This window comes from Neophocaena asiaeorientalis, unplaced genomic scaffold (assembly GCF_003031525.2).
Source record: "Neophocaena asiaeorientalis asiaeorientalis breed wild unplaced genomic scaffold, Neophocaena_asiaeorientalis_V1.1 scaffold240, whole genome shotgun sequence".
Taxonomy (NCBI): Eukaryota; Metazoa; Chordata; class Mammalia; order Artiodactyla; family Phocoenidae; genus Neophocaena; species Neophocaena asiaeorientalis.
The window spans coordinates 6,514,909-6,529,545 of record NW_020185331.1 but is presented as its reverse complement, the minus strand read 5'-3'; the positions used below and the strand labels follow the sequence as shown (position 1 = coordinate 6,529,545).

Genomic DNA, 14,637 nt, shown 5'->3' with positions numbered 1-14,637 from the left:
TAGTCATAACTACCACTCTAGAATAATATGCTAACCTACGAAGCCTTTTAAGATGTGCCATTATCTTATGCTCCACTAAGGAAGAAAAACTGCCAGGCACTTTATTATTTAGAATTTTCACATTATTCCTTTTTAAGAGCTCTTCTGGATAAATATAGACAAAAATTGTTAGCGTATATTACCCTTGTGCATACATGAAAAATTAAACACTTCTTCACATTTAACTCCTGAGTCACTTTTTCACTCAGAATTATCTAATGTCTGTGTTTTTCCACACAATATCATTCTCTAGCCATGAAAAGCTTTGGTGATGCAGCATTTCTTTAAAAAGTGCCCCTCTACTGTCTCCAAAATTTTCTTTGAAGCCACTGTCTCCCATTTTGCAATTATAATGCTGATACTTTCTTGATCTTACCACAGGTGCTAAATGAAGTTTTCAGATGACAACCAGGACTCACATTCTTTCTTCAAAACGTTCTTAAATGGTTTATTGATTGAAACATCAAGGGGTTGCAACTGTATGACACCAGAGATACAACTACGTTCACAAAGCATAGGCAATGACAGATACATCACAACTGCCATCTGGCGAACAATACTAAGGCGTCAATCAATAAATTGGGACATATCCCAATTTGAGAGATGTTTAAAAGTTAAAAGTCTGGGCTTCCCTGGTGGCGCAGTGGTTGAGGGTCCGCCTGCCGATGCAGGGGACGCGGGTTCATGCCCCAGTCCGGGAAGATCCCACATGCCGTGGAGCGGCTGGGCCCGTGAGCCATGACCGCTGAGCCTGCGCGTCCGGAGCCTGTGCTCCGCAACGGGAGAGGCCACAACAGTGAGAGGCCTGTGTACCGCAAAAAAAAAAAAGTCTATCATAACTGGTAAAATATGACATTACGTTTATCTCCCTAAGAAAGATACTACAGCTGAAAAAATAATAAATAGAACTCGCCCTCCCCCAAGTCAGGAAATAAGCCAGTGAGAAATAAGCCCTTCTGTCACCATTTTAACTTAACACTTTGGGAAGAAAGAGTACAGAGGAACTGTTCTTAAAGAGGAACACTATAAAATACAAGCCCTGGCAAGAGACCAAGGATATTGTGAGTAAAGTTAAAAGTCATCCTGCTTCTGCATGCCTCTACCAATGTCCTAGAAGATTTTAAAGATGTGTATTTTACTTGCGAATAGAATGGCATGAAAGGTGAAAAATAATTAATACTAGATAATCTCTGAAGTTCTCTGTAGTAACAAATTTCATTATTCCATTGCCCTGGGTATACTAATTAAACCAACAATAATACCATTTGGTTTAATATAAATAATAAATAAAATTTACATTAGAAAATATAGTGCTTCTTACATTATTGTTTGAAAATAACTTGATTACTCATCAGGATCTGATTCCAGAGAACTCTAAAAATCAAAACTGAAATAAACGTTGTTAAGTGTGTAAAACTATCAACAAACATAATGCAAATAAAGTGTTAAAAAGAAACAGTCTTGGGACTTCCCTGGTGGCTCAGTGGTTAAGAATCCGCCTTCCAGTGCAGGGGACATGGGTTCGAGCCCTGGTCCAGGAAGATCCCATATGCCACAGAGCAACTAAGCCCGTGTGCCACAACTACTGAGCCCGCGCTCTAGAGCCCACGAGGCACAACTACTGAGCCCACGAGCCACAACTACTGAAGCCTGGCGCCTAGAGCCCGTGCTCTGCAACGAGAGAAGCCACAGCAATGAGAAGCCCGCACACTTCAACGAAGAGTAGCCCCCGCTCGCCGCAACTAGAGAAAGCCCATGCACAGCAACGAAGACCCAATGCAGCCAAAAATGAATAAATAAATAAATTTATTTTTTTTTAAAAAAGTCTCATCTACCACCTAAAGCATGAAAATTCTTCACATAAAGATGTAATTATAACTAAACAAATGTTAATAAAAACAAGAATGAAATAAATACTCAGATATTAATTTAAAGGAGACATAACTTCAATACATAAACAGTTTTCAGAGATCAGTCGTGATCACTTAAAAATCACTATGTTTTTATCTTCACGAATCACAGGAGCCAAGGAAAGAGACTGGAATAACTAAAACTCAGAAACCTGGAGGAAAGATTCTGCAGAGCTGAAACTGAGCTCCCTGAGGAGAGAGTGCTGCTCTGCTCAGCTGTTGCTGGCGGCTCTGAACTTGGAAGAGGATCTTGTGGGGCTAGGGTACCTTTTGAAGAAGAGGGGACTAGCCAACTGGAGCTGGTGTTAGTAAGGGCTGTGATGAGGCTGGCTCTGTGAGTGTTGGAAAAACTACAAACTGAATTCAGGACTACTGTTGCTGGAGTGAAGAATTTCCACTAGGATGATGGTCAAAGTAACAGGAAAGCAGACAAGGGAGCCCACAGGAAACAAAGAGAAAGGTGTAGGTTCTTTCTTCCTCCTCCTCCTTGCAGCCTCCCTCTAGTGCTCCATACATCTGAAACCTAAAAGTGAGCAGCTGGCAAGTCAGAAATGTGATTGGCAAAATCTTAGAACAGCATCACAAAGTAGAGCTATAGAAGGGGGTGTCTGGAGCTGAAAGACACGAATTTAATAAGTGGCATAATCCTTCTAAAACAAATGAGGATTACAGATGGGAGAACTAAGACACAGAGTAGTATTAAATATTTGGTTATGCAGAATCTAAAAAGAAATGATACAAATGAACTTATTTACAAAACAGAAACAAACTCATACTGGGAAGGATGGGGGGAAGGGATAGTCACGGAGTTTGGGATCAACATGTACACGCATGTACCAGGCCCCAGGTTCATTCCCCGGCACCTCCAGCTGTTAGTTGGCTTTCAACAAGCCCCTTAAAGGCAGACTGAGCTATTCTTGGGGCTTCCCTGGTGGCGCAGTGGTTAAGAATCCGCCTGCCAATGCAGGGGACATGGGTTCGAGCCCTGGTCCGGGAAGATCCCACATGCCACAGAGCAACTAAGCCCGTGCGCTACAACTACTGAGCCTGCGCTCCAGAGCCCATGCTCAGCAACGAGAGAAGCCGCTGCAATGCGAAGCCTGTGCACCGCAACAGAGAGTAGCCCCCGCTCTCTGCGACTAGAGAAAAGCCTGTGCACAGCAACAAAGACCCAACACAGACAAAAATAAAATAAATAAAACTTTTAAAAAGATCTATGCATTTAAAAATAAAGAAATAAAATAGATAACCAACAAGGACCTACTGTATAGCACAGAGAACTCTGCTCAATGTTATGTGGCAGCCTGGATGGGAGGGGAGTCTGGGGGAGAAGAGATGCATGTATATGTATAGCTGAGTCCCTTTGCTGTGCACCTGAAACTATCACAACATTGTTAATCAGCTATACTCCAACATAAAATAAAAAGTTAAAAAAATTAAAAATAACTATTGGTTAATAAACATTCAAAGTTCCAAAGAGCAGTTAAGTGAGGGGAAAAAAAAAAGAATAGCACTAGAGAAAGCAGATAGTTTTAGATTGTTTAGCTATTGTTGCTACCTGTTTTACATTATATGCTAATTCTGGTGATCTTCTCAGAGCCCTGATAAGATTTTGCTAGGAATGAGTATGAATATCAAATGAGAATAAAACTACTCAACATCACTTGGCAAAGATATACAGTTGCTTTCCATTATTTGTGCTAGTTATGTTCTATATAGGTCACTACAAATCCTGAATTAGTGAATACTGAACCACTGCTCCTAAAAGAAATACACACACACACTCCTCCTCATATAGATTATAATCTTCAATCTCAAAAACAACTCATCCTGGTAGATTCTATTTTCTTTGTTTTACAAAAGAGAAAATGAGGTTCAGAAATGTTAGGTGGCTGCCCCAATTAACAGGTGCCAGAGCTGGGATTCAAACCCCATCCAACTCGTCCCAAAGCAGGAGCTTCTTGCACTTCACTACATTGCTCTCTACTGTCTCCATCCTTTGGAAATCTCTGTATGAGAGCTGAGACAAGAAGACGTAGCATCACCTAGTTCAATCTCAGCATGTAATGTGTGGGTCTAGGGACTCACATTTTACATAGCTTTGCACACGTACACAAATGACTGTGAAAGTAATGCATGTATAGACTTGGGGACTACAAACAGATTTTAGCAAGTAGACAAATTCACAAATACAGAATCCGCAAATAATGAGGATCAACTATACTCTTCCCATCTGGAAAATATTACAGAAATCCTTTTTAAAAAAGCATTTTTCGGGGAATTTCCTGGCAGTCCAGTGGTTAGGGCTCTGTGCTTCCACTGCAGGGACCATGAGTTCATCCCTGGCTGGGGAACTAAGATCCCACATGCCTCTTGGCATCGCCAAATAAATAAATAAATAAAAATTTTTTAAAAAAGAATTTTCATGTCATTTCCTGAATTCTGCAAAAGAGAAAGGAATATACTCTATAGTCTCTTTATATTCCCAAACACTATTTTATTTATATTGTTCTGGTTATTTATTGAAAACTGAGTTACTGCCGGTCAAGATACCAACAGCAAAATGTCAGTAATAAGTTAATGTTGGCTAAATCTGCAGTTTCCAAAATGTTTTACCAATTCTCAGATCACACAGTTTTCCCACTTATTTCAAGGACTTGCTGACTCGGAGCAGCCTGAATAAACTGAAACATTATTGACAATTGTGTGAAAGATAAGCTGTGGAAATTTGCATAGGCTGCGTAGTTGAAAAGATGAAAAAGTAAGAACACGAAAAGACAATTTCAAAAAAATATTTAAAAATATGACAAAGATGTACTACTTCTGGACATTAATTTGAGAAGAAAAAAGGTTTTTAAATGGTAAGGAAGGTCATTGCCACACAACTATTCTCAACGTTAAATTATAAAAGGGCCAGAACATGCTGCTCTCAAGGCAAGTTATTCCACACAAATACTAAGATCTTTACAAAGAAGGACAAAAGAAGAGCCAGCACGTTAAAGCTATTTTTGCAATCCAAAGTTTCAGTTACCTCTTTTAAAACATAAATGTATACATGCTAGGAATTTGGACTTCATGTGGTATTGAGTACAAAACATAATGTGGTATTTAATAAACACTAGAACTTTAGTAATAGTACAGAAGTAGTTGCGTACTCTGAAAGGAGACTTTCTTTCTCCTTTCATAGAAAAAGAGAAAGAGAAAAATGATGACTATATAGAGGGAGGGAAAAAATGTGAAAAGGAGAACTGTTAAGTGAAATAAAGCAATGTGTAGAAGAGTATTTTAAAATACGACCCCTTACTTTTTTATTTTGAAAAAGTCAAACCTACAGAGAAGTTGAGTGAACAGTGAACACCCATACACCCCTCACCCAGAGTCACCAATTAACATTTTGTTATATTTGCTTTTCTCACGCTCACATACACACACACAAGATCCACACACATATCTTTTACATATATATGTAAAAGATATGTGTGTATGTGCATAAATATGTATATACTAACACACACATACATGCATTTCTTTTTCACTATGCCACTTGCAAAGTAAGCTGCACTTCACACATAACCACAATATAATTAACATACCCAAAGAATTTAACTTTGATACAATATCTAATATATACTCCATATTCAAATTTCTCAAATATCTAAAAAACTCCTTTATTGCTTACATTTTTAAAAGTTCAAACCATGGATTTGTCTGATTGTTTCCTCATTAACAGATTCAGGTTAAATATCTTTAACAAAAATACTACATTAGGTGATTATACAGTTCCCACTGAATTATATCAGAAAATACAGTTCCTCCTGTTACTGTTGATTAACGTCAGGTTTGATCACTTGATTAAGATGGTATCCATCAGCTCTCTCTGCCAAAAAGGTACATTTACTGGGTGATACTTACTTATGATACTTACGGGGTGAAACCATGTTCCTCCACAGCCTTCCACACAATGATTTTTTTAGCATCCATCAATAATTTTTGCCTGAATTATTATACTGTGGTTGCAAAATAGTGGTTTTTCTAATTTTATCAATCTTTACATATTAACTAACTAGCATTCCTCTATTAGGCTACTATTTTGTTGATATTTTTGTTGCTCAAAACTAACCGGTATTCTTTGGGCATGTCCCCATTAATTTTTGAGCATATCTTTGCTTTCTGGTCCAAGATATCCAGGCTCCTTTGGTAAAAAACGAGTAGTGGGGAGGCTTTTACTTTTCAATTTTTATCACTTTTGTACTTCTCTAGCCCAGACCTGGATCAGACTTTTCAACGAGCCCTGGTTCCTTTTAGTGGGAAATGGTATTTAGAAACCAAGAGCTAGGAGTACTAGTTATCATTACTTCTAGGCCTTTTCAGTGGAAAACAGGAATATGTATAATATGTATTGTGTGTGTGTGTGTGTGTGTGTGTGTGTGTGTTGGGGGGCATGAGTGCATGTGTTATCACGAGTTCCAACTAAAACCTCCAGTTCAAAAATCAACGTCATAGGGTTCTTCCTTACATTTCAAGCTTATAACCCCTTTCTCTGAGTTACAACCCTAGTTTCTAAAACAGCACTATATTAATTAATTTGCTCTATCCTATAGTACATATAAAGTATTTTCAGAATTATAAGATTAGTTATCACTACTAGTAACAAACCTATTTAATAAAGTTCAAGCATTCTTTGCTGTTCTTTTTATCCTTTAAATATATCCCACGAGTCAGAGCACTCTATTCAAAAATCATTTGGGACTTCCCTGGTGGCGCAGTGGTTAATAATCCGCCTGCCAATGCAGGGGACACGGGTTCGAGCCCTCGTCCGGGAAAATCCCACATGCCACAGAGCAACTAAGCCCAGGTACCACAACTACTGAGCCTGCACTCTAGAGCCCATGAGCCACAACTATTGAGCCTGCGTGCCACAACTACCGAAGCCCACGCACCTAGAGCCCGTGCTCCACAACAAGATAAGCCACCATAATGAGAAGCCCGCGTATTGCAACGAAGACCCAATGCAGCCAAAAATAAATTAATTAATTTAAAACATCATTTGAAGCACTTTTCCAGTATGATTATGCTATCAATTTGATAGGCAGTTAAGTTCACCGGTATATACTAACGTGCATGTGTCGATATATTTTCAGTTTTACAAACAAGCATTTGTATATATGCTCATACAGGCATAAAATTTTACCTGAAAAGATACACAGATACTATTATAGTGGTTAAACTCAGGAAGAAAGACTGGCGGGGATGGCTTTCATTTTTCAATTTTATCATTTTTTGTACTGTTCAAGTTTCTAACCACATGAGTATACCCTTGAGTTCTTTTAAATTAACAGGTTATCTAAAAGGTAGAATTATTTTTATATATTCTTCTTTATACTTTGCTATATTTTCAAAATAATAGTATTTACATTTCTAGAAATAGAGAAAATATATATTTTTTTTAGGGTAGAATAGAGTGTCATGTCAATTAAAATTAAAATTTTAATTGTCAATTAAAATTAAAATTCTTCATAACTGAACTATTAAGAAGTTTAGAAGAAAATATAGATAAATATTTATCTAATTTCTGGGTAGGGAAGGCTTTTCTAAGCATGAAAGTGAAGGAAAAAAAAGCAAAGTAACACACAGACAGATTTTGTAGAATAAAGAACATTATATGTCTTTATATCAAAAAAGCAGCATAAACTAAAGTAACTAAAATAACTGCATCATTATTATAAAGTGCTCATTTTCATAGTACATAAAAAGTACTTTCAAATCAACAAGAAAACAACTCTATTAGAATATGAATAATTCAATTAATTTTTAAATGGCAATCTCTTTAAAAATGAGAGAAATGGAAAATGAAATAAACAGATACTCTTTTTGTCTACTGAAAAAGTAAATAAAAGTAAAACTTTTTTAAAAGGATAAAAACTAACATTGAAAAAGATCAAGGAACAAAGGCACAGAAATAGACCACTGTTGGGTTGTTTAAATAGGTATAACCCATGTATATATACACGTAAGTACACAGAAAAATATCTAGAAACATATACATGAAACTGATGATGGGGAGTTCCCTGGTGGTCCAGAGGACAGGATGCAGCGTTTTCACTGCTGTGGCCTGGGTTCAATTCCTGATCAGAGAACTGACATCCCGCAAGCCAAGCAGCACGGCCAAAAAAAACCCCCAAAAACAAAACAAACAGAAAAAGAAACCGATGATAATAGTTACATTTATGGAGAGAAGAGCAGGAACAATAATTAGAGTAACGGTCAAAGAAACTAACTTTAATCTCTAATAAGTTAATTTTCCCAATAAATAGAACTTCTTTAATTATTTGTATTGGATTGGCCAAAAAGTTCATTCAGGTTTTCCCATAACATCTTACAATATAATTAAAAATTAATTTAAAAATAAATTTATAAACCTTTCTAGAGTAATTTCACAGTAAACATTAATAAATGATCATGTATTTTGCCCTAACAATTCTATTTCTAGGAATTTATCCTAAAGAAATAGGAAATTCATAGAAATATACCATGTGTATATGGACATTTGACATATGATGGAGGCATTGCAAAGCAATACGGAAAGGGTGGTCTTTTCGGTCAATTGTGTTGAGACAACTGGGTATCTACACAGAAAAAATGAAACTGGACCCCTACTTCACACTATAGACAAAAACCAACATCAGTTTAATTACAGACCTAATGTATAGGAAGAAGGCAACACCATAAAACTTTAAGAACATAACACAGGAGGACATCTTCATCACCCTGGGTAAGGAAATTTTAAGACAAAAAGTTAATAAATTGAACTACATTAAAATCTGAAATGTCTATACAAAAGAAGGATATCATAAAGAGAAAGAAAAGACAAACTACAAAGCAAGAGAAAATAATGTGCATCATATATAACTTGAGAGGGTTAGTTTCCGGAATATACAGACTCCCATAAATCAATGAGAAAAAGAAAAAGAACTCAAAAGACTTTAACAAGCACTTCAGAGAAGAAGAAATCAAAATGGCCAATAAGTATATAAAAAGGAACTCAACCTCATTAGTAATCAGACAAAGAAAACCCCTGCAGGAACAGGAATTGACTGTAAATGGGCACAAGGGAACTTCAAGTGGCCAAAAGAGGATTCTAAAGCTAGATTGTAGTGATGGTTGCACAACTGTGCAAAGTTATTAAAACTCATCAAGTTATAAACATAAAATAGGTGAATTCTGAGTTATATAAATTATATCTCAATACAGCTATGTTTTTAAATGGGCAAACAAACAGGAAATTTCACAGAAAAGAAAATACCCAAATATTCGATAGGCACATGACTCAATTTTTTTAGTCATAAGGAAAATGTAAATAAAACCACTTCACACTCACCAGAATGGCTAACATAAAATATTAATAACAGTATTAATAACAATAGCAAGTGTTGGTGAGGACAAAGAGCAACTGAGAAAATCCCCATCCCTTACTTATGGGGGTATAAATTCATACAATCACTTTGGAAGACTGGCCATAAGTAAGGGATGGGGATTTTCTCAATTGCTCTTTGTCCTCACCAACGCTAGTTCAAAAATGTATTTTTGACCTAGAATTCTATGACCAAACTATACATCAAGTATGACATTATAATACAGACATATTCAGACAAGCCTGGTCTTAAAAACCGAACCTTCCATTCATCCTTTCTCAGAAGACTACTGAAGGCTGTACATAACCAAAACAAGGAAGAAATTCCAATAGGAAAAACAAAGCATTTAAGACACTCTTGAAGTAGTTTGAGCTCCTAAGACTTCTGGGGAGGAAAATTATAAGCCATTATTGAGAGATATTAAAAAAAAGACCTAGAGATAAAACATATGCATAGGTAGGAAGACTCAGTATCAGGGAGACGTTAATTTTTCCAAAGTTGATCTAAATATAAATTCAATTAAACCCCTTCAAAAAGGCACAACAGGTTTTTTTGTGGAACTCAATTAAGCTAATTCTAAAATGTACATGAAAGCACTGAAGGCCAAGAATATACTAGACACTGCTGAATAAGAACAAGGGGAAGTCTTTCTCTAGCTGAGATTTGTTTCAATGCTTCCCTAATTAAGACAGCAGGATACTGACAAAGGAATAGACTCATAGATCAATGAAGAGACTAGAAACAGACACATGTTGCAGACAGCACTGCAGAGCAGTGGAAGAATAGTTTCCCCCAGTGATGAGTCTTGGGACAATTGTGTATCCATGGGATAAAAAAATGAAATTGGACCCCTATATCATACCATTTGCAAAAATCTATTCTAACATTTAGGGTTGTAGACCTAAATGTTAAAGGCAAAATCATAAAGCTCTTAGAAGATAAAATAGAGGATTATCTCCATGATCTCAGGTTAGGAAAGCCTTTCTTTTCTTTTCTTTTCCAAAGATCTAATTAGCTTTATTAGGTGATTTATCAATCGGGCAGCATCCCATCCAACAACTGGAAGGATGCTCCAGGAAAGAATTTCTCAAATACAATAAAGAAAGCATTAACTGAAACAGAAAAAACAAAGTTGGAGTATATTAAAGTCAAGAACTTCCTGTTCATAAAAAGACACCATAAAGAAAATGAAAAGACAGGCACAGAATGAAAATGTATTTGCAATAACCATAACCAGCAAATGGTTAAAATCCAGAATACACTACAAATAAACAAGAAAAAGACATCCAAGAGGAACATGAACAAGAAACTTGAACACAAAAGAAGAAATTCAAATTACTAATAAACCTATGGAAAGAATCACTTATTAGCAGTCAGAGAAAGATGTATTAAAAGCACAAGGAAAACTATAACATCAGATTGTCAAAACTTAAAAATTCTTACAATATCAAATGTTGGAGAGAATGCAGAGCAAGGAAATTACCATACGCTGCTGGTGGGAGTGTAAACTGGTATAGTATGGCATCATCTAGTAAAATTAAAGATACACTACCCTATAACCCAGCAATTCTACTCCTGAGTCTTAGTGAAACTCATACATATATGCACCAGTACTGTGTATAAAAGCCAAACACTGGAAACAACTGATATATCCATTAACAGTACAATGGTAAATAATTGGTGATGTAACCATATATTGGAATTCTATGCAACAATTAACTACATACCGCTTTAGCGATAACAAAGACAAACCTCACAAACATAATGCTGATTTCAAAAGAGGCAAGACATAAAATACACTCAATACATACAAAACTAAAGTTATCATGTTTAGTTATACACTCCTAGATAGTAAATTATGAAGAAAGGAAAGAAATGAAAAACTTACAGATAGGATAGTGGTTTCCTTTAGGGGGAGAGAGGAAGTAATTCAGAAAGGAGGTGGGAAGGATTCTGGGGTACTGGCAGAATTCCTTTACTCTGATGGTTGTTAATATGAGTTCACTTTACTATTGTTTGCTAAACGTACATCTATGTTTTGTACTTTTCAATACAAAGATTATATATTTCACTACTTTTTTTTAAAAAGGTGCATGCCCATCAGGGACATAAAAAGAATCAGTTTCATCCAACACAGTCAATAGTTCAGCTTCAATTCAACAGATCATTTCATGTCATTCCTTCTTTTTTTTTTTCTGTTAAAAGCAACAGAAATCCAAACATAAAAAATTGTGAGGGATACTACATATCTTCATTTATGTGTCAAATAATACTATTAAAAAGAGAAAATAAATTTAAAATCGGGAAGATCTTTCAGGCAAGAAAGTAACTGTTACAGAGTTGTATAGTGCAGGACTGAGTGGAGAGCATACAACAATACGACGGAAAAATGATTGTCTATTTAGAAATTTAACCTTTGTAACAGCTACTAATTTCCATAAGCAAATGACAGTTGGAATCAACTTTAGAAATAGTTTTCTATTACATACTAATATATACAATTGTAAAAAAAGCTATCAAAGTTTTTTCTCTTACACAGAAGTTTATAAATTTAAAATTTCTAGAGAATCTTGTACAGTAAAAAAGGTTACACAAAAGGCAGAACAGGTAAGATAAGTTTAAATTTAAAATTCTCTTTTTAAAAAAATCTCAGCGCTTACTCCTTGAAAGCATAAAAAAATGAAAGATGAAAAGAAAAAGATGCAAAGAACTCACACTCTTCAAGTATCACACTAAAATAGATATCAAGCCCACAAAAATTATCCTTGACACAATCTTATAGTGTTCAACTACATAGAGTAAGTCTCTTGTTTTTCAAAAATTTTTCAATTGGTGTCCCACTATAGGAAGATACATTCACTCTGCAGAGTCATTAAAGAATTAAATCACATAGCATTAGCATGTCCACACAATCTGCCTGTGCCAGAAAATGGTTTACTATCTTCGTAGGTCCCTTTTCCTGTCCCATCCCATATTTTGTTTCCAAGCTGTAAATGTAACAACAGTAATTTTCTGCCATTTTCTGAGCCCTTTTTTGTGTCTTACATTTCTTATCTCCTTTAATTCTCACACACTAAGGAGTAGGTCTTACTGATGAGAAAAATGAGACATGGAACGATTAAGTAACTTGTCCAAGGTCACAGGCTGCTATTGACGGAGCCAAGATATAGTCCAACTCTGGAGCCAGTGTCTTAATATTACACTGTTTCTGTTCAATAAAACATTTATATCATGAAAACTGCCCATAATCACCTACTGCCTTCTAACTACCAGATCCCAGATGCCTTGAGGATTTATTTTTGCCTTTCCTAGATAACTGCATACTCACAGAACATTAATGGGTAAAAGAATCTAAACATTCAGGGAAATCTATGATTTCCCACCTCAGAAAAAAGAGGTCCAAAGACATTAAATTTCTCGAAGATCTCGAAGCTGGTTTGTGACAACCAGCAATAAAACACAATTCTTAACTCCCAGGAGTGATCTTCCCACTGCACTAAAAGCCCTGTCTACCATACATTCTATACTGTAAGCTCTTGTTGAAATCCATAGTCTACCCTCCACATTAGGCACTGAAGTTTACTTTGTCAACTTTCACAGCACATAGTAGCTTCAATAGCGCTCACAAGCAGGTAACACACATTCCTTCATTTCCACAAATATAAAGAGAAATGCACTATGTGCTAAGGCAATAGAATTAACCCAAATGTATATAATTTTGGCCCCTAGTCTTATCATAAAAACATAAATACATTAACATGTGACAAGTGCCATAGTAAGCAAGGTGAACAATGTGTTTTGAAAGCACACAGAAAAGAGTAGATATTTCAGACTAAGAATGAGGGGCTTTGAGATGCATCAGAGGCAGGGCAAAGGCAGACAGTGTGATGATGCTTAGAAAGAAGGGAAAATGCTATCACTTCTACCCCAAGACATTAAAGTAAAAAAAAAAAAAAAACAGTAAATATGGGGTCAGAAGACTTGAGATCAAATCTAGGCTGTGACTGGTGTGAATATGAACAATTTGAGTCTCAGTGTCCTCATCTATGAAATGTAGACACTACCGACCTGCAGATCTCGCAGAACTCTCATGGGGGCCAAATTATGGGAAAGTACTTTAAAAACTGCGGAGTCCTGTATAAACTTAAGTTACTTATATTTTCACTTCTAGGCGACCCTGTGGGTCCTTCCCCTTAAACTGTCTCATAAAATCCTCACCCTTCAGGATTAAAATATTCCGATGACATCATTCATATACTCCTTACAAGACAGTAAACAGTTAACCCATGCCTTCCTATTGAAACGGCAAACCTCTTTCTACTGAAATGAATATCTGTATGTAAAAATATGTGTATATATGTAGGTGCATGTTTTTTTTAAATTTCTTAAGCCCTGAAATTGACTTCTAGTCAATGCTTATTATAATTATATTTAGAAACTAATACCAGATGCAGGTTTTCTTCCAAAAATTTTCTATCAGAAATTCCACTCCATTTTACAGTATGCTGTCAAGCCACCAAGTCAAGAATAGTCTGCAAGTAGCAATCACTTTGCTCTCATCCCCAAGAGACTGGTTATGTATGAGCAATAGATACAACCAAATATATACTCTGGACCCCAAAAGGGAACTGCTTTAGTGTAAGTATATATACGAATGCAAACAGCTAGTACACAAATAGAAATCCACTGAAAAGTATGAGTTTCTGATTTGAAAATGCTTGAGGGCCACAACCAGACCCCTCCTTTAAATTAAAGAACACTCTCATTTCCTTTAACGTTTAACAGAGCAGACGGTAAACCTTGCCTCCGTTTGGCAACCACTCTTTAAACTACATCCAGGCCCCATTTTGTTCAACCTTAAACCCTACCTCTTAGCTACTGCTTGGATGATAACCTAAATAAAGTTCCAACGTACGTTTACGAAATCAGAAGAAGGTCCAAGAGACAGGAACAGGACGCGGGAGCGAGAAATCCTCGTGCCACTCCGGGCCACGGGCTGTTTGATCTCACAAGTGCAACTTCCCGTTTCTCCCTCTTACCTTGTACACTTTCCCAAAGGCTCCGTCGCCCAATTCTCCTATAATTTCCCAAAACTCCTCGGGGTTTAGGTCCCTCTTCACATGTTCGTACTGCTTCTTCTTCTTCTCGCTCCCCAACTTGAAGATCTTACGGAAATTGAAGAAGGACATTCTTCCTTCCAACAGAGTTCCTTACACTTAAGAAGTAAAAACAACAATAAGAGGCAAAGTTTCTCCTTCCCGCTCTCCCGCGCAAGC

General features: G+C 36.4%; 1 protein-coding gene across 2 annotated transcripts in view; it reads right to left on the bottom strand.

The window, feature by feature from the left end:
• SLK (STE20 like kinase) overlaps positions 1-14,637 on the bottom strand; it is a 56,409-nt gene extending 41,772 nt beyond the window's left edge. The window contains exon 1 of one of the 2 annotated variants that reach the window (XM_024734885.1): positions 14,401-14,637. In XM_024734885.1, coding sequence (XP_024590653.1) covers positions 14,401-14,550 — 150 coding nt within the window. In that variant the 5' untranslated portion in view covers positions 14,551-14,637. The remainder of the gene's footprint in view (positions 1-14,400) is intronic. The other variant, XM_024734886.1, reaches the window with a different exon arrangement.